At 52.0% G+C, this 21,756-nt stretch overlaps 2 protein-coding genes across 3 annotated transcripts; both read right to left on the bottom strand.

The window, feature by feature from the left end:
* Positions 1-995: 995 nt before the first annotated feature.
* CCAR2 (cell cycle and apoptosis regulator 2) lies at positions 996-13,983 on the bottom strand (the record flags this gene model as incomplete). 2 transcript variants are annotated; one of them, XM_084244785.1, is made up of 20 exons in its annotated part: positions 996-1,040; positions 1,261-1,466; positions 1,641-1,829; positions 1,923-2,034; positions 2,199-2,345; positions 2,754-2,836; positions 2,967-3,111; positions 4,010-4,231; positions 4,323-4,553; positions 4,641-4,812; positions 5,228-5,391; positions 5,683-5,796; positions 5,883-6,105; positions 7,085-7,204; positions 12,193-12,289; positions 12,455-12,584; positions 12,730-12,844; positions 13,050-13,141; positions 13,567-13,658; positions 13,926-13,983. In XM_084244785.1, the coding sequence occupies 20 exons, from the start codon at positions 13,981-13,983 to the stop codon at positions 996-998; spliced, it is 2,757 nt and encodes a 918-aa protein (XP_084100911.1). The 2 variants fall into 2 exon arrangements, with proteins under 2 accessions (XP_084100911.1, XP_084100912.1); XM_084244786.1 differs by having other exon boundaries at positions 2,754-2,833.
* A 2,645-nt stretch (positions 13,984-16,628) lies between these two features.
* Positions 16,629-20,576, bottom strand: LOC311178550 (uncharacterized protein C8orf58; the record flags this gene model as incomplete). The annotated part of the gene is made up of 7 exons (XM_084245227.1): positions 16,629-16,740; positions 17,740-17,846; positions 18,062-18,174; positions 18,298-18,428; positions 18,505-18,656; positions 19,007-19,512; positions 20,528-20,576. The coding sequence occupies 7 exons, from the start codon at positions 20,574-20,576 to the stop codon at positions 16,629-16,631; spliced, it is 1,170 nt and encodes a 389-aa protein (XP_084101353.1).
* Between the last annotated feature and the right edge of the window lie 1,180 nt (positions 20,577-21,756).

The following is a 21,756-nucleotide window of genomic DNA, read 5'->3' as shown; positions in this document are numbered from 1 at the left end:
AGCTGAGGAGCGCCAGGCCAGCTCAGTCGGCTCAGGGTTACGCTGCCCCCTGCTGAGCTAGCAGGACCTGGTGGCTCAGTGTCTTCCCCCTGCTGTGCCCGTCCAGCTCAGTCTCTTCCCCCTGCTGTGCCCGTCCTCCGGAGGGGCTACCCCGCCATCCAGCACAAGCTGGGCGAGGGCCAGGAGGGGAGAAGAGGACGGGAAGAGCGATGGAGGACACAAGGTCTGTTTTTGACTTTGGTTTATTTAAAAAACAAAAAGCCAAAAGAAAAAACCAACTTTATATACAAAGTCAAACTGAAACCACGGATTATGGAAAGAGGCGAGAATTACGGGGAACAGGGGAGAAGGCTGGGCCAGAGCCAATACCACATTCTGAACACGGGGAGCCGGGGGAGAGGCGCTGGTTTCTTCCGGCGAGTCTGGGGTGGCCGTAACAGCGTGCACTGGCAGACACAGCCCGACGCAGCTCGCTAGCGCTGGCTCCGGCCCTGTGGTGGCCACGGGAGCCCCTGCCCAAGAACCTGCTCCTGGAACCTAACGGGCTTTGTGCCGTCCAGAGGAAGGGGCTCTCACCCCAGCCAGCTTCCACAGCTGTTTCTTCAGTTTATTGGCATCAGACCTTATGACATACTCAAAAAGCCTTTTCCTCCCCGTCTTACTCTAAACTGGAAGAGGACAGGAGAAAGTCAGCACAAGACTAAAGGGCCCCAGGAGAATCCCCAGGGAGAGGGCAAAATGACATTCGAGGGGTGCAGAAGATGTTGTGTTGGATTTAGTTGTAACCGGAACCGGGGTTCCTCGCTTGTCTGTCCCACGTAGCAGACAGACCCCACCCTGATGGCCTGGCCTCCCCTAGAGGCTGAGCACAGGGGTCAGCCACCCCCTGCCTATGGCTCCCAGGTCCTGCTCCAGCTTCTTTCTGGGACCAAAAGGGCTGAAACTTCAGGCTCCATCGCTGACCTCACAGGATGGCAGCTCCTGCGCCAGGGCCCTCAGTTGCTCGGTGCCGGCTCCTCCTTCTCTACCCAGCTGTCAGCCTGTTTGAAACAGATGTAACAAGAATTAAGACTCATTAGGGGTGAGATCCGAGGACTGAGCACCTGCTCCCGGGAGACCCCTGGTGGCAAGCTGCCAGTGATGGCTTCCTGAAGACACTGGAGGGAGTGGGGAGCCTGGCGCTAACAGGCCTGGCTGTCACACACACCCCACCCCCCATCTCCCAACCCAACAGAAGGCAGCTCTCTCCAGGGAGCTCACCTTTTCAACCATCCGCTGCATCTCAAGCTGCAGGGGGGTCAGGCGCCTTCGGAACTCCTGTAACAGCCGCTGCAGCTGGTTCTTCTGTCGTTCAGCTGTTCGCGCCGTCTCCTCAGCCTCGGCCAACCGGGTTCGCAGCTCCTGCATTTCTGCGGCCAGTGTCTTGTTTGTTACTTCAGTGGCTGAGAAACGGTTATGGCTCTCCTCTGAGAAGGAAACACCAAAAAGACTACTGCTAAGTCAAGGACTAGTGCATGGGGTGAGAGGCCTAAAGCCTGGGGTGGCAGTGGGGTGGGGGAGGTCTCCCCATTAGTCTCTGAATAGAAAACATCTCTCCATGCCCCACCCATGCCAGGCCCCTGCGGCTTCGGGCCACTCACCCAGCTTTAGTTCCAGTGTGTGAATCTTGTTCTCCAGGTACAGCCGCCCACTATCCTGCTGCTCCGCACGCTGCAACAGATTCCCCACGTTGATCAGGCTGCCGTTGTGGGACACCAGGCCTTTGTGTTCCGTGGGGGCAGCACTTGGCTTTGGGCTTTTCCCAGAAGGAGGTAGCAGGTCCAGGTTTCCTAGAAGGGGCCGTGGGAAAAATGTGAGGAAAGTCTCAGGAGAGTGGCGGCCTGGCAATCGTGCACAGGAAGCTACGGAGCGCCAGCACGTACCGAAGAGCGCCTCCTCAGGAAGCCCGCCATCTGTGCCCTCCTGGCGGCTGTACTGAAGGCTCCGGTACTGGCAAATATTCTGGGTCACCACCCTGCTGACCAGCTGCTTGGCCTGCAGAGAACACAGCCCCAAGATACCCACTCAGGAGACAGGCCAGCCCTCGCCCCTGTGAGCTGTAAGAACCCAGAACAGCAGCATTCCAAGATGCCCACTGGCACCGGGCGTGTGTGCTACTGCACACGTCTGCTGGGTGAGGCCACCTCGGGAGCGGGTACCTGCTCTGCACTGAGCCGGAGCCCAAGGGTGAGCAGGATCTTCTCCAAGTCTCGCCGGTGCAAGTAACCACACCAATTGGCATCAAAGAAGACAAAAGCAAGAAGACAGTCCAAAGGGAGCACAGCTGAGGGGTCCAGTTCCTTGGGCTGCAAAAGAATCAGGATGAACAGGATTTACAAATAGTTCTCCCAATGGCTAAAATCATGCAGGATGTAGACTTTCTAAAGTCCAGCAGCTTGGCTGACAGTCACCCCCACTGGGCCTTCCAGTTAGAGAGATGACCATGGGCCAGGTGGGGCCCCCAGGCCTGCTGGAGCATTTCTGACCCAGGGGCTGTCACCTCCAGAGGAACCAGTGTGCCCCTAGATCAGACACCCTAGCTCAGACGCCTCTGGCTCCTATGACAAAGCGCCATTCCCTAGGCCAAGAGCCTCTGGTCTTTTGTCCATCAAAAGGTACCAGAAGTCATTTGGTAAAAAGCATCTCTGCCCCAGGAGTGAGGTCTTGCTAAGCTTCACCGGCACTGAATCCCAGGGGGACAGAAAAGGGCTCACCATGTCTTGAAGTGAAGAGAACTCCATCTCAGACTGGTTTGAGGCAACTGACCGGACTTCGGAATCCTCCAGCTTGGCTCCTGCTACAGAAAGCTTACGATGAGCTTGGAGCCAGGATCACAGCAGCCACCCTGGCTCCACACCTGACAGGGAGGCCCTCTGGCCACAGAGCCAGCACCACCAATCTGCCCGCCTGCGCCTCCACTGGCGTACCAAACTCTTCCTCTCCGTCGTCCCTCAGGAGCAGCAGGTCAGGGTCAAGGGTCATCTCACAGAGGTCCTCCGATGCCTCACCCTGGGGCTTCTCTTCCTCCTCGCCCCCAGAAGATGGGGGCTTTGGCAAAAGCCCATCTTCCTTCTAGGAAGGAAGCAGACCACAGTGATGTGCAGGAACTTCACCTTCCACTACTAACAATTAACAATGGACAACATTTGCGTAGCAGTCACGTCCCAGGCACCGTATCACTCCCAGGCACCATATCACATGCTGAGCAGGCACGGTCCCATCAGATGCCTCGCTTTACAGGAGTTCAGAGCCCCAGGGCCACTTCCAGGCACCTGAGGTTTTCCTCAGGAGCCAACTGCAGCCCCGTAGGAAATTACGTTTACTTTATAGTATTTGGGCACAAAGGGAATAGATGTGCTTTAGGAAGTGTTAAGAAATGCAGTGTTCTAGAACCTCCCTGGTGGCACAAGGGGTTAAGACACAACCTATGAAGCTATCCACAGCCACTGCAGCACCATTTCGATCCCCGGCAGGGAGCTACCCACACGATGCAGCAGACCTCCTTTGTCTTGCCCCCCGTTCCCCTCAGCAGTGTACACTTCAATCAGTCTGTCTGTTCTGTTCCCCACTCTGTCTCTGGTGAATCCTCTCACACACCACCACCCCCACACGTCTGGCCTGTACCCCATTCTTGCATGCATGCATGAGTGAATCTTTAAAAAAAAAAAAAAAAAAGAAATGCAGTGTTCTAGCAACCACTGGATGATCAAAACACCTGGTCCTTGCAGCATTCTTAGCAGATTTCTGTGCTGCCGCAGTGTGTCAACCACACTTCTCCCGGGTACACACTTACTAGCCGATGGCCACTGCACCTGAGTACGTGCCAGGGTCATGAGGCACGTGCAGTGAGAGGACTAGTGAGAGAGCCCCATAAAGCGCTCAGAGCTGTGCTTGGTAACACATAGCATGTGATTTCAGCTCAGCGTACCCATGAAGCCCGAGTGCCCATGCGGGAGGCAGAGGTACTCACCGGCGGTGCGTCTGACTCGGCAGCTGTGCCCTCACTCTGTACCTCATCCTTGGGCTCCTTGGACACCTCCTCCTTGACTGCTTCTTCCTCCTTGACTGCCTCTTCCTTCTCAGGTTCAGGTGGGGCCACCACCTTTTCAGGAAGGCCCAGCAGCATCTTATAAATCCTATAGCCAAAATCCCTCTCCAGCATCTCCAAAAACAGCTCAGCCAACACCATCACCTGGTGGAAGAGGCACCAGGGGCCTGTGAAAACCCAGAGAGTTGCAAGCCCGCCATTCCACATGCCCTACCTCAGCCTCCCAGATGCCTACCTCAAAAGAGACCCTCTCTTTTGGCCTCCGATCTTCCACAATACTATGGAGGGACAGGCTTACACAACCAGGGCGTGCCATGACAGCAGGTTCTAGAGGGGGTGGAGGGGCCTCTGGGAGATCAGTGTCCACTTCTTGCTGGGCCGTAACCTCTGGATTCTCTGCGTTCTGTTTGGAAGTATCTGTTGCTTGCTCTGAAGTATCAGCTGCCTGTTCTGTAGACTCCATTTCCTGGGACAAAAATCACAGGCTTTGACCACCTGGGTCCAAGGCTCAGGGCACTTACTATCCTAGCTTGTTCCTAACGTTCAGCCTTACCGCTGGGACTTCTGGGGCTGGGGCTGCAGCCTCTGCAGCTTTCTGCTGACACAAAGCCTCCCACTCCTCCAAAGGAGGCATGATGGTCCAGATGTCCGGCAGGTATACCACCACAGTCTGGAGCCGCCGCGGGGGTCCTGGCTGCAGGTATTGAAACTCAGCAAAGCGCCACCTGCTCACAAGAAAAAGGGAAAATGTGGGCTGACCCATGGCTTTCCCCAGCATCTGCTTCAGTTTCCAAACATTTATTGAGTACAAACTGCATGCCAAGCTTTGCAAGTACAAAAATAAAAGATACAGACTGAGGGCCCAAGAAATGGTTAAGCCATGGGGAGAAACCCAAGCAATTACTACCCAAGGCACCAATATGGAGCTGAGCGTGACGGAATGAGCCTTGGCAGGTCAACTGGCCTTCAACACACATACACAGCCCTAGTCATGCTCAAGACCAGGGCAACCATTTGTGAGGCCTGAACAAGAAGACAGAGGCAAATTAACAGGCCAGGAAGTCACAGAAGCTTGGTTTCCTGAACCTTCTCACCAGCCCCATGGCCAGCCGCAGACAAGAGTTCAGGGGAACTACTCACCACTTTGTGCAGGCGCTCAAGTCGATGCCTGTCTGGGCTTGCGCACAGCGGATGGCAGTGCGAACCAGCACCTGTGGGTCGCCCTTGGGGTCGAGGCCATCCAGAGAAGGAGACCACTCACCCCCAACCAGCACTGCCTCCTCTTCTTTCCGGCCCAACAAAAACTGCAGAAAAATGACCGAGATCAGGGCTCCCACTGCGGAACAGCCTGCCACCACCGCAGAATGCAGGCAGCACGAGGGTAGATAACACGGGGAGTTATTGACCCATGAACAGTCCAGCCACTCTTTATAAAGTAAGAAGATCAGAGCTATGCTGTCTCTCTGCAAAATGAGTGTTATTTTTACCTCAAAACTCTTTTGTGATTTCATGAACAGGAGCTGAACTGCCGAAAACCTGACAGGACCTATACATTATCAATGATTGTGCCATGCCTCCTGGGCTCCAGCTCTTACCTTAATCTGCTTCAGAGGATGTTCTGGCGTCTCCCTTGGCTCAGCCATGTCATCCACAAAGAGCATGCAACAACGATACAATTCCTCCAACCCTGGGGAAGAGAGCAGCAGTACCTGTGCAGGGCAGTGAGAAGGAAATACTCATAAGCCTCTTCAGGCCCCAACAGTGGGCTAAAGCTGCAGGACCCCAGCCAACTGACCTTGGAACTGTAAGCGGGGTCACTGTCTGCAGAGCTGGGCTCAGCACTGGTGTCTGGAGCTGGCTCCTTCTCAGAAGATACCTGAATCCGACTTGGGTGATGGAGGGAAAAGGGCTGGCTCAGAGGAAAGGCCGACAGCCAGCTCAGATGCACGGCCAGAAAACCAGAAGGGACCAGGAGGTGGCGGTAACGGCGCTGGAGTTCTAAGAAGTCACAGGTGGGGCTGCAGGGAGAATGCAAGGGATCCAGATTGAGCAAAGGTTAAATTATTCTTAAAATGGAACCATGAAAGACTTGGAAGAAAACGGGCAAGTAATTTTATAATCTACAAAAAAACTAAGACACTGCTGAAAAGGATGGCTAACCATATGAAATGTTACAACTTCTAGTGACAGAGCAAAATCGAACTGGGGAAAAAAAAAACACAGGGAAACCGTTTGCAATACATGACAGAGAAAAGCATTACTGAAGTAATATGAAAGGAACCCACAAATCAATAATGAAAAGTTTACAAGCTTAAAGAAAAATGGGGTAACTGACATCAACAGGTACTTATGAACAGAAAAAGGAATGAAACTTAGCAGGTCATGGAAAGATGTTCAATCTCACTGATAACTAAACAAATGCAAATCAGAATATCACTTTTCACCTATCACACTAACAGAGATCAAAGTTTGGTAATAACGTTGGCAAAGACATGGAGAAATAAGCACTTCATTCCCCACTGATGACACTGTAAACTGACTTCAAATGACTGGCTGATACCTATCAACATTTAAATAAAACCCTTTGTGCCAGTTACTCCATTTCTAGGAACTGATCTAGATAAAATGCATCTACACGCACAGATGTGTGCAGAAGGATGTTTATAATATTTAGAATAATTAGACTAAAAGCAGAAAACTGGTTAAGTAAATTATGATTTCACCCATTCAATGGAATACCATGCAGTTGCTAAAGAGGATGACATCAATATAATAAATGTTAATGTGGATTAAGTTCTGAGAAACCTGAAGTGAAAAAGCAAAGAACCAGTGTGTACAAAAGGCTTTCATTTGTTTCAAAAAAAAAAAAAAAAGTTTGTAAGTACACAAGTACACATGCACACACACACACACACACACACTTGTACACACGTATCTCATTCGTACAAGAAGTTATGACCAGTTGCAAATCTCAACCCACCCCAGCCTTGCACTCACCTGTCCACAGTATAGGGAGTAAGATGGACCCGGTAAGGAGGCAGATCATGCCTTGGTTTCTTAGCACCCCAAGGCTCCCCACCAGCCCGCTGCTTGCGTTTCTTGGAGTCATAGTCATCGCTGGAGATTGATCCATCACCAGAAAGAGGAAACCACATTGTTACATACAGACTCAAAACAGACTAGCCTAAAAGAACTGGAAACAAACTGAACCCCCAACAGTGAAAAAAATGGGTAAAGTAAAGCAGCCATGTTACCCCCACCACGTTTAATAGTCTGTTATAAAGATATTAAAATGGGTTTTTCTTGGGCCTCCCCGGTGGCGCAGCGGTTGAACGCTGGGTTGCGAAGCTGCCCGCAGCCTCCGTGGCACCGGTTCGATCCCCGGCTGCTCCCCGGCCACCGGAGGAGGGTCCCACATGGTGCGCAGACCTCTCCTGCCGCCCGCTGCTCCCCTCAGCAGTGTACTTCGGTCCTTCTGCCTGCTCTGCTACCTGCTCTGGCTCTGGTGAATTCTCTCACCCTCCTGCGCTTCTGACTGTACCCAGTGCTTGTAATAAACAAAACAAACAAACAAATAAATAAATGAATAAAAACATGCCTCTATTAAAAAAAATAAATAAAATAAAATAAAATGGGTTTTTCTTGGTTTTTGAAAGTAGATATTTAAATGTTTTTAACAATAGAAAAAAATACTCAGGTTAAGCAAAAAGAAGAATATGCAACACTACCTCAACTGTGCAAAAAAAGCTTTATTACTGAAAAGAAAGCACTAATGGTGGATGCCTCTGGCTGATATGGCTTATATTTTGTTTTTCTGAATGTTGTAAATTATAGTCAGCATGCAATTTTTGAACTGATAAGAAAAAAACTGATTTTTTTTCCCAACAAGACAGACATAAGGTATCATGTCAAGGGCTCAACAAAGTTAATTTTATTAGAAGAGACAATTCCTTATTAAGAACAAACAAATCCCTAATAGTACATATTAAGGTCATAAAAATACTCAAACCCTTTGATCTAATAATGCCACTGTTAAAAATTATCCCAAGGGAATTAATTCAAAAGAAGAAAAGAAGTTTTATGTAGGGGGGAAAAAGCAAAGCAGCAAAAGCTAATAGTAAGAAAGCCACAATCAAATCCAGCAATACCTGAGTTTTTATAGTAAATAAACACAGTAATCAGGCAGCCATTAAAACTACCATGAGGATTACAATGCAACATGGGAAATGTGGAAGAGTAAGAATAATTTTAACTGTAAGATTAAAATTATAAAAGTGGGCCTCCCCTGCTGGCGCAGCGGTTGAGCTGCTCCTCTCAGCAGTATATTTCGTCACTCTGCCTTTTCTGTTCCCTGCTCTGGTTCTGGTGAATTCTCTCCCCCTCCCGCGCTTCTGATGTACCCAGTGCTTGTATAAATAAATAAATCTTATAAAAAATTTTCAGTTTTAAAAAAAATTATGAAAGTATACATTTATTTATAAAGGCCAACAGTGTAGGGGAAGTGGCAACCAAGTACTTTTCTAATAGCCTTTAAGAATGGTTACTTTTTAAAGGAAAGGAAATGATACACTTTTACAGTATTTTTGTTTTCTGGAATAGTTGATACTACTTTATACATTTTTGTAACAAATCATTTACTGTGGTGTGACTAAGTTAAGGGTGCCATAAATAAAAGCAGAAGAGAAACAAACCTCAAGAGCCTTATAAAATGGTAAACTGATAGAAAATCTCATGTGTCTCATGAGAGAAATAAAGTCAACTGTCAATTCTTCACATCAAGGTAACCGAGTTGATTTTATTTACCAAAAGTTCTCTGTTCTTTCCTTTTAGACCTTCCTGGGTTGTTTCCCTCATCATCATATCCCTCGGTAACTAAGCTGATTATATTTAACACAACTTTTTTGTTCCTTTCTCTTTTATCTGCCTGGGTAATGTCCCTGTTCAGGCATCTCAATCCAAAACCTGCCTTCTTATCTTGGCCATAATTATGGGATGTCAACAGTTCATATTTCTAAGAGAAGAACCTTCCAGGGCTTCCCTGGTGGTGCAAGGGGTTAAGATGCAGCCTATGAAGCTATCCGCAGCCACTGCAGCAGAAGTTCGATCCCCAGCCAGGCAGGGAGCAACCCACATGGCGCAGCAGATCTCTCCTGCCTCGCCCACTGCTCCCCTCAGCAGTATGTTTCAGTACATCTGCCTGTTCTGCTCCCCACTCTGTCTCTGGTGGGTCCTCTCACCCCCCACATCTCTGGCCTGCACCCCGATCTTGTATGTATAAATAAATAAATCTTTAAAAGAAAAAAAAAAGGGAAAACCTTCCAAAGTCATTAGACAATTCTTTTTCAGCCTACACATACTGAACTCTTGAGTAAACGCTATCAACCTCTAGTTCAACTGGATGTTCCACTGAATCCTGTGGATTCTAGTCACTTTTCTCACCTTGTATGAACTAACACAGCAGGTTAGAAGACAGTAACCTCAGCACGACAGAGCAGGTCTCCTATCTAAAACCTCAGTAGTTTAGCTTTGGTGGGGCAATGGTGACTGTTCCTGCATCCCAGAGTGTAAGGATCAAAATAAAACTTGGCTTCCTGTCAAAACACTAATGTGGCTGACTCCTTTATAAATCAACGTATTCCCCCCAGAGTGACCTAATTCAACTGCCCCATTCCCACTCTGCAAATTCTCTGTATTCGCTGATAGCAATATCTCCCTCCTAAAGGTAACATCTCCTTCCCCTAGACCCTATTAACACTGAAATGTTATGGTCAAGGGTAAAACCACATAGACTGTGCACAGAGCTTTGGCATGTCCAGGACAATCAAATGCAATGGTCTGCACTGAAAAGCTGAACTTAAACCTCAAACAGAAAGTCAAGAGCAGGTACTGATTCTACCCAGGATACGTTACTCCTGAGGGCACGTGCTGTGACTCTGTAATGAAGTCTTTAATAAACTCACATAATGTGAGAGTGGAAAAAACTCAAAAATTGAAGACTAAGAAGATGCACAAGACAAGGGACGTGGGTGAAGACAAAATATATACCCATGACTTTGAGAGACTGGAACAAAATGTATCAAGTACTAGAAGTACTGTGGAAAAGGATCCTCATCCTAGAAAATCAAAGCTTTCCCCTAGTTAGAATTCACAATGACCTATTCCAAGGGAACAAACTAGATTCAACAGAGACCGGCAATATCACTTTGCCTAAACTTTTTCTGATTTACTTTACGATACTTTTAAGTGTTCACATTGGATTGCACTCTCAGTCCTTTCCGTGTAAGAATCTACTGACATCTGGGACAGGTTCTTCTCAGTACAGTTCTCATTTCAAGAAAATTACAATATAAGAGAATGTTCTGGAACAATGGAAATGTTCTATACCTTATTAGGGGTAAGGAGTACATGGGATTTTCCATGTCAAAACTGCAGTTAAGATTTATGCATTTCAAAATGAATACAAAAGTATTTGTAGTTCTCTATGTTCACAGTAGCATTATTCACAATAGCCAAGACATGGTATCATCCTAAATGTCCATTAACAGATGGCTGGATAAGGAAGATGTGGTATATACTCTCAATGGAATGCTGCTCCGCTATTAAAAAGAGGAAGTGTAATACCATCTGGAGAAATATGGATAGATCTTGAGGTGATTATGTTAAGTGAAATAAATTGGAAAGTGAAGACAAAAAAAAAAAAAAAGATTTATGCATTTCAATCCATATAAATTTCACCTTAAATTTTTTACCTTAAAAAAGAACAAGTAGATGGGGCCTCCCTGGTGGTGCAAGGGGTTAAGACACAACCTATGAAGCTGTTTGCAGCCTCTGCAGCACGAGTTTGATCCCTGGCTGGCCAGGGAGCAACCCACATGGCAAGGCAGACCTCTCCTGACTTGCCCACTGCTCCCCTCAGCTGTGTACTTAGGTCAATCTGCCTGTTCTGTTCCCCACTTTGTCTCTGATGAATTCTCTCACCCCCACACCTCTGGCCTGTACCCCAGCTCTTCTATGCATAAATAAATCTTTAAAAAAAAAAAAAAAAAGAACAAGTAGGGCCTCCCTGGTGGCACAGGGGTTAAAGTCTTAGCTATCGCCAGCCACTGTAGCATGAATTCGATCTGCAGCCATGGAGCTAACTCACATGGCACAGCCGACCTCGCCTGTCTTACCCACTGCTCCCCTCAGCAGTGTATTTCAGTAGATCCGCCTGTTCTGCCCCCCACTCTGTCTCTGGTGAATCCTCTCACTTCCCTGTACCTCTGGCCTATACCCCAGTTCTTGTATGCATAAATAAATAAGAATAAATCTTAAAAAAAAAAAAAAGAACAAGTAGTGGGCAGGAAATAGATGGAGGTACACATAAAAAAACAAAGAGTGGCAGATGTTGAAGCTGAGTTCATCATTACTCTGCATACACTTGAATTTTCCACAGTAAAAAGTTAAAACAGAGACTAACAGACACAACCAGAGCAAGTCTTAAGCAAAGCAGTTCAGAGCTTAGCTCCCAAGGGTTTCAGTGAAAACCTTTAGTGAGCGAATAAGGCAGGATAAGGAATGTGTGAGGCAAAGAGAACAGGTAGCATGCTCTTGGAGGTCCCCAATGCTCAGAAATTATATAAGATGGTCCAGCACTATCCACCACACCTGCTCCATACAGAACCAAGAAGCTGCCTGTTGTATAAGGCACAGGCCTGGATTTATAAGAAGTAGCATCCAACAAACACATTCTAACACCACACCATCGTGTACCATGTATATAAAGAAACATGTATATAGAAATTATATACTTCAAGATTACTCTTTTTTGACAGTTTTGATTCTTAGTATCTCAATCTTAGGGGCTGCAAGTAAAAGGGAAAATTAAACATTAAGAAAAATTCAAAATGGTATTTTGAAAGATGAACTACATAAAAATCCCTGCTTGCTAAGCTAGTTTTATAAAGTTCTAATATTCATATATAAATCTCCATGTGTCTGCTTTTTTCAGGATAAAGGAACTATCGTGTAGTTACGTAAAGAGAATGCTAGTGTGAACAAGTGGCAAAGAAAGGGACATTGCTCCTAGAGGCAAATAAAATGTTTCGGCTGGATCATCCTCTTACCTTCGGCCTTGATCCAATCGGCCATGAGGGCCCCGAGCAGGAAATCTGTTCAGGTGGCTCAGATGAAGTGTATGGGATGTTTGGAAGAGACTCAGAGCTGCAGAGAGGAAAACAGTAGATGACTATTAAACCCTAAAAATCCATCCAGCTTCCCTGTCCCTTTCTTCTAGTGCACAGAAATATCCCCTTCTGAGATAGTTACAAGTCCATCCAGAGCACCCCATAAAGCTACAAGTCCAACAACCATGCTACTGGTACTCACGCTTCTGAGGAAAGAGTGGGGGAATACGGTGAGGCTGGAAGATCAACTGGGGTTGCGCTCCCAGAATCCCTTGCTTCTGTCCCAGGGCTGCCACATGCAGAAGGGGAGGTGCTGGGGACTTCAGTAAGGGCTGCAGGACAGTAGGCAGGAAATTCAGAGGAACCTATGGTTAATGCCCTACCCCCTTGACAAAAATAAGATTTTTGCTCAATTTCAGGGTACAGGGGCTTCCCTTCCTCCCCCTTCCAACACAGATAGCAAGGAGAGACGAATACCTGGTTGGAGAGCGTTTGCACCTTGACAGCATTCCAGGGCACTGCCTGGCCTGGGTTGTATGCAGCCTTCACCAGCACCTTCTCACCCAGCTGGGGTAGCCGGCCCTTCACCACACTGCCAGCACACAAGCCAGGAGGCCCAGTCAGGACAGAGACCCTGGCCAAGCCACCCTAACTGTCCCTACTGAGGTCCTTCCCATCAAGATTTCCCTCACCTTGCACAAAAAACAGCAAAGCAATGGCTTTAGAGGGGCCCACCAGCATGGTGACAGAATGGAATCCAATAAGCATTTACAGAGGGGACTCAGCCTCATGCCTACCTTAGCTGGAAAAAAACCTCTTCATCTACCACCCCAAAATAGTCATGCAAGCTTGTAACAATGCCAGTGAAGACCCTCTGCTTCTCTCCACCCTGTAAGAGAAGGGTTCAGTTTGAAAGTTAACAGGGAGCAATCTGGACAAAGGCACATGCTTACACTAGCATTTCATCCTATCCAGAGCACTGCTTCTTAGATTCACACAGAAGAAAATATAGATACATAGTGCACACATTCAATCTCTGGGGGGTGTGTTGTGGAGGTGAGGGGGTTGTAATGATTCTTGGGTCACAAGTTTTTTCTAGGATTTCTGGTTCTGTAGTTCCAAGAAACACTCTAAAGATTTCCCTGGAGCCATAATTTGAATTCCCCTTTCAAAGAATTGAGAGTCACCTCAAAGGGGCCCAGGACAGGAGTCAAGAATGGACACTGTAAACCTAAGAACTGAAAGCATCGAGCACCCATATATGCTGTGGCAGTCCTAAGGGCTAAACAAAACTAGAAAGGATGCCCAACCTACCTGAAGGTGCCGGGCATTTTGAGACAGGTCTGTGGCCACAGGAGGAGTGAGCAAACCAGGAGGAGGACCCAGAAGAGATGTAGAAGCTGTGCCTATGGGGACAGAAAAGCAATGTCCAGGAACTACACCTACCACCTTAAGCGCTAGTCAGCCAGAGAACATGGGAACTCAAAGGGCAAAGTAGCTCCAAGCAACTCCTCCACAGGGTTTCAGTGGCAACCACTGTGGTCTCCTATTTTCCTAAGCAGCAGCAGCAAAATGCTGCTTTTCTCCCCAGAGAAACCCCACAAGCCATATTTTAAAAGACTACTCTGAAGCACATACTTCCCAGCATGAGGGCATGGGATAAAGGTGATCACCTGAGAAGTTGCGTCCCCCGGGAAGGGGGTTGATCCGCTGGCGCTTAAACTGGGACATTGGGAATGCTGTCCTCTTTCAGAGTCTGAGGGGAAAACCTTCAATCAGAAAAGAAATATTAACAACTCATAAGGAAAATTTCCATCTACCTCAAAAAAGGACCTAAGCATCTTAGAAAGCAGGGAGGTGTGTGCTGAGAATGAATGAGAATAAATGAATATAGAGGGGTGCAGATAATGAAGAAACTGCGTTGTTCCAGTTTGCTCTCACAACAGCCTCGTGGGTGACACTGTCACGCTATTTTCCAGTAAAGGAAACTGAAGCTCAGCGACGAAGAGACTTGCCCGAGGCCACATAACCAGTGAGTGTCACGACTGCGCTTCACAGCCAGGTCTCCCGACAACTTAACGCTTCTCTCACTATGCCAGGCCACCCCCAAATAATTTGGGTGGTTGGGGGGCTGGGAAGCGCCCCGGTGACATTCATTCATTCAAATACATCCGCCAAAATGCTCCACGCAAGGCCCAAAAAAATGGAGGAGGCTGGTGCCGAGGGATGGTGTGGGCCCTCTCCCCGGAAGCCCGGCCCGTTGTTCGGCGGACGGGCTGGTGGAAGGTAGCTCCGTGGTGGCCCGGACAAGGATCCGGCTGCGCGCCCGCCCTCCGGCTCCCGCGCTCCCCGGCCCTGCGCTCCCGCCTCAGCAGCCGCCAGGCGCCGGGTCTCCCCAGCCGGCCGCGGCCACCGTGGGAGGACGAAGGCGCGCGGTTTCTCCTCCTCCCGCCCGCCCCCAGGGCCGAGGCCGTTGCCAGGGAGACGGGGCTTGCAGTCCAGAGGGGGCTCGGCCTCTTCCGCGCCCCGTGCATCTTCGCTTCCCTGCACTCGCAGCCCCTCGGCCAGGGGAGGAGCGAGGGGGCAGAGGGGCGGCAGGGGGCCCCCCAACCCACCTGCGGGCCAGGGCCGCGACACCGGGGGGACAAAGACACCCGGAACCACCACAGCCGCTGCTGCCGCCGCCACCGGAAGCGCCTCTCCGGAAGCGCGACCACTGGTCGGAAGCTGCCACTCTCCCGGATATGGTTCCTCCCTCTTCTCCACCGACCTCTCCCTCCCCCACGCTGGCCTGCCATCCCGCCCCCATTGTGGAGCGGAAGTGCGCCTTCCCCTAGCGGATGCGAGTGAGGAAACCGCGCCTCGGTGGTGTCCACGCTTAAGTGTCCCATTAGAAAAACAGGCTTCAGACAATGGTTCCCATTCCCAAGTTAGGGCGGGACACCCCAAACAGACGGAAACACCTACCATCGACGCCTTAATTCATTCTGGCAGCCCCTAAGACTTCAGCAGCAAGAAAACCAGACCCACCTGACTGGAGGACGAGGATGACGGATCAGTGGCTATTTCTAGTAGACATTCCTTATCTGACTCATGCTAATGACTTCATCCCTAGCCCTACCCTCTCATGGACAGCGCGCGCGCGCGCGCACACACACACACACACACACACACACACACACACACCCCACCCCCCCCCCCCCCCAGGGAACTACAGGACTACACACCCATCAGGGAACTACTTCCCCTTTCTCAATTAGCAAAGACTTAGGACCCTAATGGACTATGGTAGATAAAGGACCACAATACTTAGACATTTACAAAGAGTTACCACCAACACTTCCTTCAGTCCTCAGAACCACCCTGGGAGGGGGTAATCCGCTAGGAATTAGTGCCCTAATTCTCAGATATGAAATCTGAGAGACTTCAATGAAATTATTTCATCAAAGTCTTGCTGCCGATCACTGACCATTTCAGTCCCCATTTGCAATCCTAGCCCCCCTTATCATAACTGACTTCCACTTCATCCTTCCGGTCTAGCCTCCTTCCCAAACCCATACTCTCCCCGTTCTTATTCACATAACACTTGCAAAGCACTTTGAAACAGTTTAATCTCATCTTACCCTCATAACAAGCCTGTGAGGTAGGTAGGGCAGGCATCAGACCATTTGGGAGATTAAGTGGAAAGATGTGGCTCAGAAAAGATAAGGGACTTCTTCAAGGTCTAAAAGCCAGTATGGACTTCTGGTTTCATCTAATGTGTAAAAGCTACTGGAGAGCAAAGCAGCTGGTAATCAACTTTGAAGGTTACTCAGCTGTCCCCCATGTTCACACACACAAACACACACTTTCCTGGTGCAGGGGCTTGGCTCCACTGATAAGAGAGTGTAGAGGCAGCCAAGATAGCACCAGGACTTCAGACCAGTAACTGCCCACGAAGGAATGAAGGTCAGTTCCATCCTTCTGCAGTTCTTCACCCAGAAGACCAATCAGGAGAGATGGTTGAATCCGGTCACTTCATAACACTGACAGTCTCACAGATACATATATAATTTTGCTGAAATACACATCTGCAATCCGCAGATCACTATGCCAAGCATGCTGCGACGATGCCTCATAAATAAGTTAGTTCACATTATCTAACCCCAGGGGTTTCAGGCAACCAGGAGCCTGGGAGCTGCCACACCTGGGAGCCTCTCAGGGATGCAGGGCTCCTTTCAGGCTGCTCAGAGAAAGACTCAGTCCTTTCCTCAGAGACAGGGGCAAGCATCAGCAGCTTTCCTGGCAGTGCCCAGAAGCAGTGACAGGGAAAGGGGCAAAGAAGTCTTCACTGGACACCCCTTCCACCCACAGTCTTGTCCGTGCACCAGGAGGTATCAGCATACAGAAAGATTTTTTGCTCTTTGCTTCTTAACTGCTAATGATGGAATAAAGGTCTTCCGGTGGGGGCGTAACAGAGGCCTTTCAGGAAGGTCCCTTGACTCAGTCCTGTGGAACAGGAAAGATAGCATTAGGCTAGGAGAAAATGGAGGGAACAATGGACCTAGAGTTGATAGAGCATTGCTGTGAGGAATTTGGGGATATTAATTGACATGTGCTTCTTCCCCTGGGGTGTTATATGGTACACACTCCCAAACCTGCTGGATATCACCTACTGTGAATCCTTTGCACCCTGCCTTGCTCTCCCCCAAATCCTGATGAGGTGTCCTAAGTTTCAGCTTTGAGGGGTGAGCGCCTTCAGGGCTGGCATGAAATTTCCCATATTTTGGTCCTGGTTCTGCCACTGAATAACCAAGTGGCCTCAAGAAAGGGACTCCTTCCCCACCTCACTCCCAGCCTCATCTGTAATTGGGTATAGCGACAGGAAGGCCCAGGGCAGGATCTCTATGATCGAGCAGGCCGGGTAAAGGAGCCAGTCCTGAAGCCCTCAGTGGCTTTTCAGGCTTTTATTGGGATTTTACCAAGTACACGGCAGGCAGGGGTGCTGGGGGGCCGTAAGGCTGGCAGGCCTCCCAGCCTCCAGTGAATCTTCTCTCTTTCTGGGCAATCTTGTGTTTTCTCATGGCCTCTGCTTCTCGCTTTTCGCTTCTCTTTCTGGTCTGATCTGGTCTCTTTCGCTCTTTTCACTCTGCTGTTCCCCTGGCATCCCAGTGACGCCGCCCTTATAAGCCCAGTCTCAGCCCAGGTGGATCCCATCTACATCTGCCCACACCCTACTCCAGGTGCCCGCCATCAGGCATGCATTCAGGACCGCAGGGATCCATCATCAATCCTGATGGCGGGAGGGCAGAAAAGCCTGATACTTTTACTTACCCTATATTGGGGCACTTTTTAACTACTTTCCGCTGCTTCCAGCACCCTCTCCAGCAATGTCTATCTCTCTCACATTTCACAGGAACAAAGACAACCTCTGGCAGTACTGCCTCAGCATCCAGGTTCATCAGGCTCCTTCCTCTGCCCTGACCTGGGCTGGGTCACAGGACTCACCTGGGGGCAGGTTCATCGGGATTGACAGGGGGCACAGGGTGTCCACGGTTCCTCCAGCGGATCCGGCTGAGCAGGACCTTGACCTTGTTCCAGTGGGAGAGACCCAGCTAAGCAGAAGCTCAGACCCATTGAGCCACTCCCAACAATGTACCCCCAGCTGAAGTCCCAAAGACATCTGTCAACACAGCCAGGATAAATTTCCTGCTCCAAACAAGAATCCTGTCATTTTCCCCAGGGCTTCTGGCCTTCAAGAGATCCCCATAATTCAATCAACCCCCCTACCCCATCCTACTACCTGTCCCCACACATTTCGATCACCTACCTTGTGTCCCTGGGAGGATGGAAAGGTGTGAGCTGGCTCTGCTGGGGCCTCTGACAGGCTGGGAGAGTTGGCCCTGGGCACCCCCACCAGTGGGGGTGAAGCTGCTTTTGCCCCTTTGGAAAGAAAGTCTGGTTATCCAGGGCCAGGAACAGGAAGTGACCCATCAAGCAATGTCTCAGGGGTTCACTGGTGGGGCACTGGGCAGGCAGGACAAGAGGGAAACAACTGCTCCTCACCGGTCTCCTTTGTCTGGCTGAGCTGCTCCCAAGGTCCATGTACCTCACTGCTGGGGTCATGAGCAGGTGGAGGACCCATCTCCTCTGCAGGATTCTGACACAGGAGATAAGCACAGGGCCTGAGCAGAGGGCTGAGGTTGTTCTGAAAAGACCCCTGATTCCAGGGAGCCTGTCCCTCCATGCCTCCCCAGCTTGCTTGCCCACCACTGGTCACTCACCCCCAGGGGCCTCCGGGCTTGCAGCTGCAAGCAGAGTTGCTGGAGCCTCGCCACCTGCTCCAGTACCAGGCACAGGTGCTCTAAGTAGCGAAGACCCTGCCCTGGGAGGCAGGCCCAAGCTTCAGGCCCCAAGCCCCCCACCTGCGGGATACAGTGAGTTAGGGGAGACTTCAGAACTTAACACATACTCACCCTAGGCGGCTAAGAGATTGGGGCAAAACAGGTAGGAAGAGGAGGAACAGACACCCGTTTGGTGTCCAGTGCCCACCTAGGCATGGTGCCAGGCCAGGCCTATACCTGCCTACTTCTGTACAGCTGGGAGAGAAGTGAGGCAAGAAGCTGTGACACAACCCATCAATTATGAGCAAGGAATGCCCCACCCAGAGAGAGCTTCAGGGAGAATGCGGGGGGGGGGGGGTGTTTCCCACTGCCCCCATATAGAAGAGCCATCTGCAACCCACTTTTCACCCACCCTGAGCCTTGGCACTTACCACCTCTGCTTCTTCTAGGCCTGCCTCCTTGGCCTCTTGTTCCCCTGCTCCAGAAAGGTGCTTCTCACAAGTCACAAGCTTGTTTGGCTGCTTTGAGGAACAGCAGTGTCGTCGCAAGCTGGCAGGGGAAGTTGGGAGCCTGCGAGACCGCTCCAGCACCTGCTCCAGCTTTCGGCTGGCCCGGAGCCGGCCCAGGTGGGCAGAAGACTCTGTGGCTGGGGATTCAGGGCACCTCGTGGGCTCAGAGACCAGAGAGTCCTGGGAAAGGCCAAGTGAGCTGGCCAAGTCCAGTGAGCTGGCCAAGAGACTATCCCCAACTGCCATCTCCACTCCTGAGTCCCGAGAGGCCAATTTGAGAACAGGCACCTGCTGCCCTAGACCCCTCGGCTCGCCATCCTCTTTCCAGGAATCCGATGAGCACCCGCGAGTGGTGTCCGGGATCCGTCTGTAAGTGCTGGTGACGCCGGGCACCACACAACTGCCAGTTGGGCTCTGGGCTGCCCCATCTGCAAGGATGTTAGTGTCAGGATGGAGGCAGCCCCAACGCCCCCAGCATTCCTAGCAGCGGGCAGCATTCCCAGGGAGGAGTGTCCTGGACCAGAGGGGAGGAGATTGGAAAGCACAGCCCCACCCAGGTGTCTCTCCAACTCTGACTAGACCAGGTTGGAGGGGTTCCCCTCACACCCGTCTTTGTTGGCTCCCGCCAACCATGGTCTGCGCTGCAGGAGGCCAAGCCTGAGAGATCATACCAGGCCTTGGGACAGCCTAAGACCTCCAAGTCACATGTGGGGATCCATCTCTTCAACTGCTCCCCAAGAGGGAATATAACTATAGCCCCTCAGAGAAAGAGGGGGCACAAAGACAGAAGCCCAGGGTCCTAGGCCCCTCCGGAGGCCCAGTGCTAACAAGATACCAGATGACACCTCGCCTGGAGGTGGAAGAGGGAGGATAAAAATTACAATAGCTGCAACCATTTGGGGCTTTTGTTATCTGAAGAGAGAAACAGCGGAGCTTCTGTGGGGGCTGGAAAGAAAAGTTAAACCGGAAGAAAGAGAACTAGGAGGAAAAGCAGAGTCGTGGCCCATTTAGTGCCCCCTCTGGGCCTGGCCCTCTTGAGCCATCTGGGCCGCAGGCGAGGAGTTGCAGAGCCCGAGGCTGGCGGGTCAAGCGCCCACCGCCGGGCGTGCAGGGCAGGCGGACGCCAGGGCAGCCCGATGCCAAGGCAGCCCCTCCGGGCCAGCGGCGGCCCGGGCAGCCCAGCCTGCGTCGCCGGTGGGGAAGGTCCCGCGGGGCGGGCGCAGACGCCGGCGAGGGGCTGGGGGGGCGGTGGCCCCGGGGGCAGTGGGATGGAGGCGGTGGCGGGTTTAAGGACAAAAACCAGCGGGTCGTCTCTAAGCGAGGTGTCCCCCGTTTAGTCCCCCGGCGCCTCCAAAGGGAGGCGGCTCCTCCAGGGGCGCGCCGGGCTGGGGCGGCGGGGGGCTCCGGGCAGGAAGCCCGGCCGGCCGGGGGTGGGCGACTCACCGCAGCCGCCGAGCGGCTCCACGGCGAAGACGCGCCGTCGGCCCAGCATCGCCCGGCTCCGGCCCCGACGCGGCGCCCCGGCCCGGCCTCCGCAGCCTCCCCCGGCGGTCCCGGCGCGCGTCCCCCGCGCCCCGGCTCGGACGGCTCCGCGGCGGCGGCGCGACCCCGGGGCGCGGCCCTCGGACCCTCCCTGCGGGGGGCGGGGCGGCCGAGGGGGCGCGCAGGTGTGCGGGTCCGCGGACTCACACTGGGGGTTCCCCCGCCCCCCGACGCCGGCCCGGGCGGGGACGGGGCGCCCGGGGCGGGGTCCTTCGGGGCGGCGCAGCTCGGCGCTCCCGCCGCCGGCCGCCGGAGGACGCTGCCCGGCCCGCCCCCGATTCACACGCCGCGGCGCCCCGCTTCCTGCCGCCGTAAAGAAGCCGGAGGGTGGGGGGCGGCGGGGCCGGACCCGAGCGCGGAAGGAAGTGGAGCCCCACGTGCCGGCGGGGGCCGAGCGCGCCCGGCTCGGCGTCCAGGCGCTCCTGGCGGGGAGCCCTGGAGCGCGCGGCCGCCGCTCGGACCCCTGCCCAGAAGACGGGGGGTTGATCCCTGCCCAGAAGACGGGGGGTTGATCCCTGCCCAGAAGACGGGGGGTTGATCCCTGCCCAGAAGACGGGGGTTGATTCCTGCCCACAGGAAACGCTCCGACCACTGCAGGGCACCTCGCGTCCCGGGCAGGTCTCCACCTGTCCTCTCGCCCCCCTCGAGCATCCTACAGCGGGGGCCTGAGTGGGTCTTCAGGATCTGGGGAGAAGAGAAGCCACGGGACAGGGGAGACGCTGGAAATGTACACGCTGCCCGGTCCCCACCCCAACCCTCTGGGTCCACAGGGAGCCACCATCCCACGCTGAGGGGCTGAAAGCCCGGACAGCTGCTGGGAGTGAGACCCTCTAGTGGTGGGACAGGCGGGTGGTCTCCGAGGAGCCCGCTGTCGCCCGAGGCAGGGGCTAGCTGGAAAAATCCCAGCTGGATGGACCCAAATCTCCTGGAGGCAGATAAGGGAGCTGGCGGACGTGCAGAGCTGCACCTGAGCCTCTGAGGAGGGGCGGGGGGGAGCTGGGCTGGGAGGAAGTGGCTGTTTACTGACTGGGAGAGGAGTCTCCCACCCCCTTCTGCTCCGCGCTGCGATCCTGCCTCCAGCGGGCTAATCCGGAGCCTGCACGGGAGAGCCACAAACTGTCAGATCCCAA

The sequence above is a fragment of the Talpa europaea genome (genome assembly GCF_964194135.1).
Source record: "Talpa europaea genome assembly, chromosome: 10".
Taxonomy (NCBI): domain Eukaryota; kingdom Metazoa; phylum Chordata; class Mammalia; order Eulipotyphla; family Talpidae; genus Talpa; species Talpa europaea.
The sequence above is the reverse complement of the archived record's forward strand: the minus strand, read 5'-3'. Positions and strand labels throughout refer to the sequence as shown.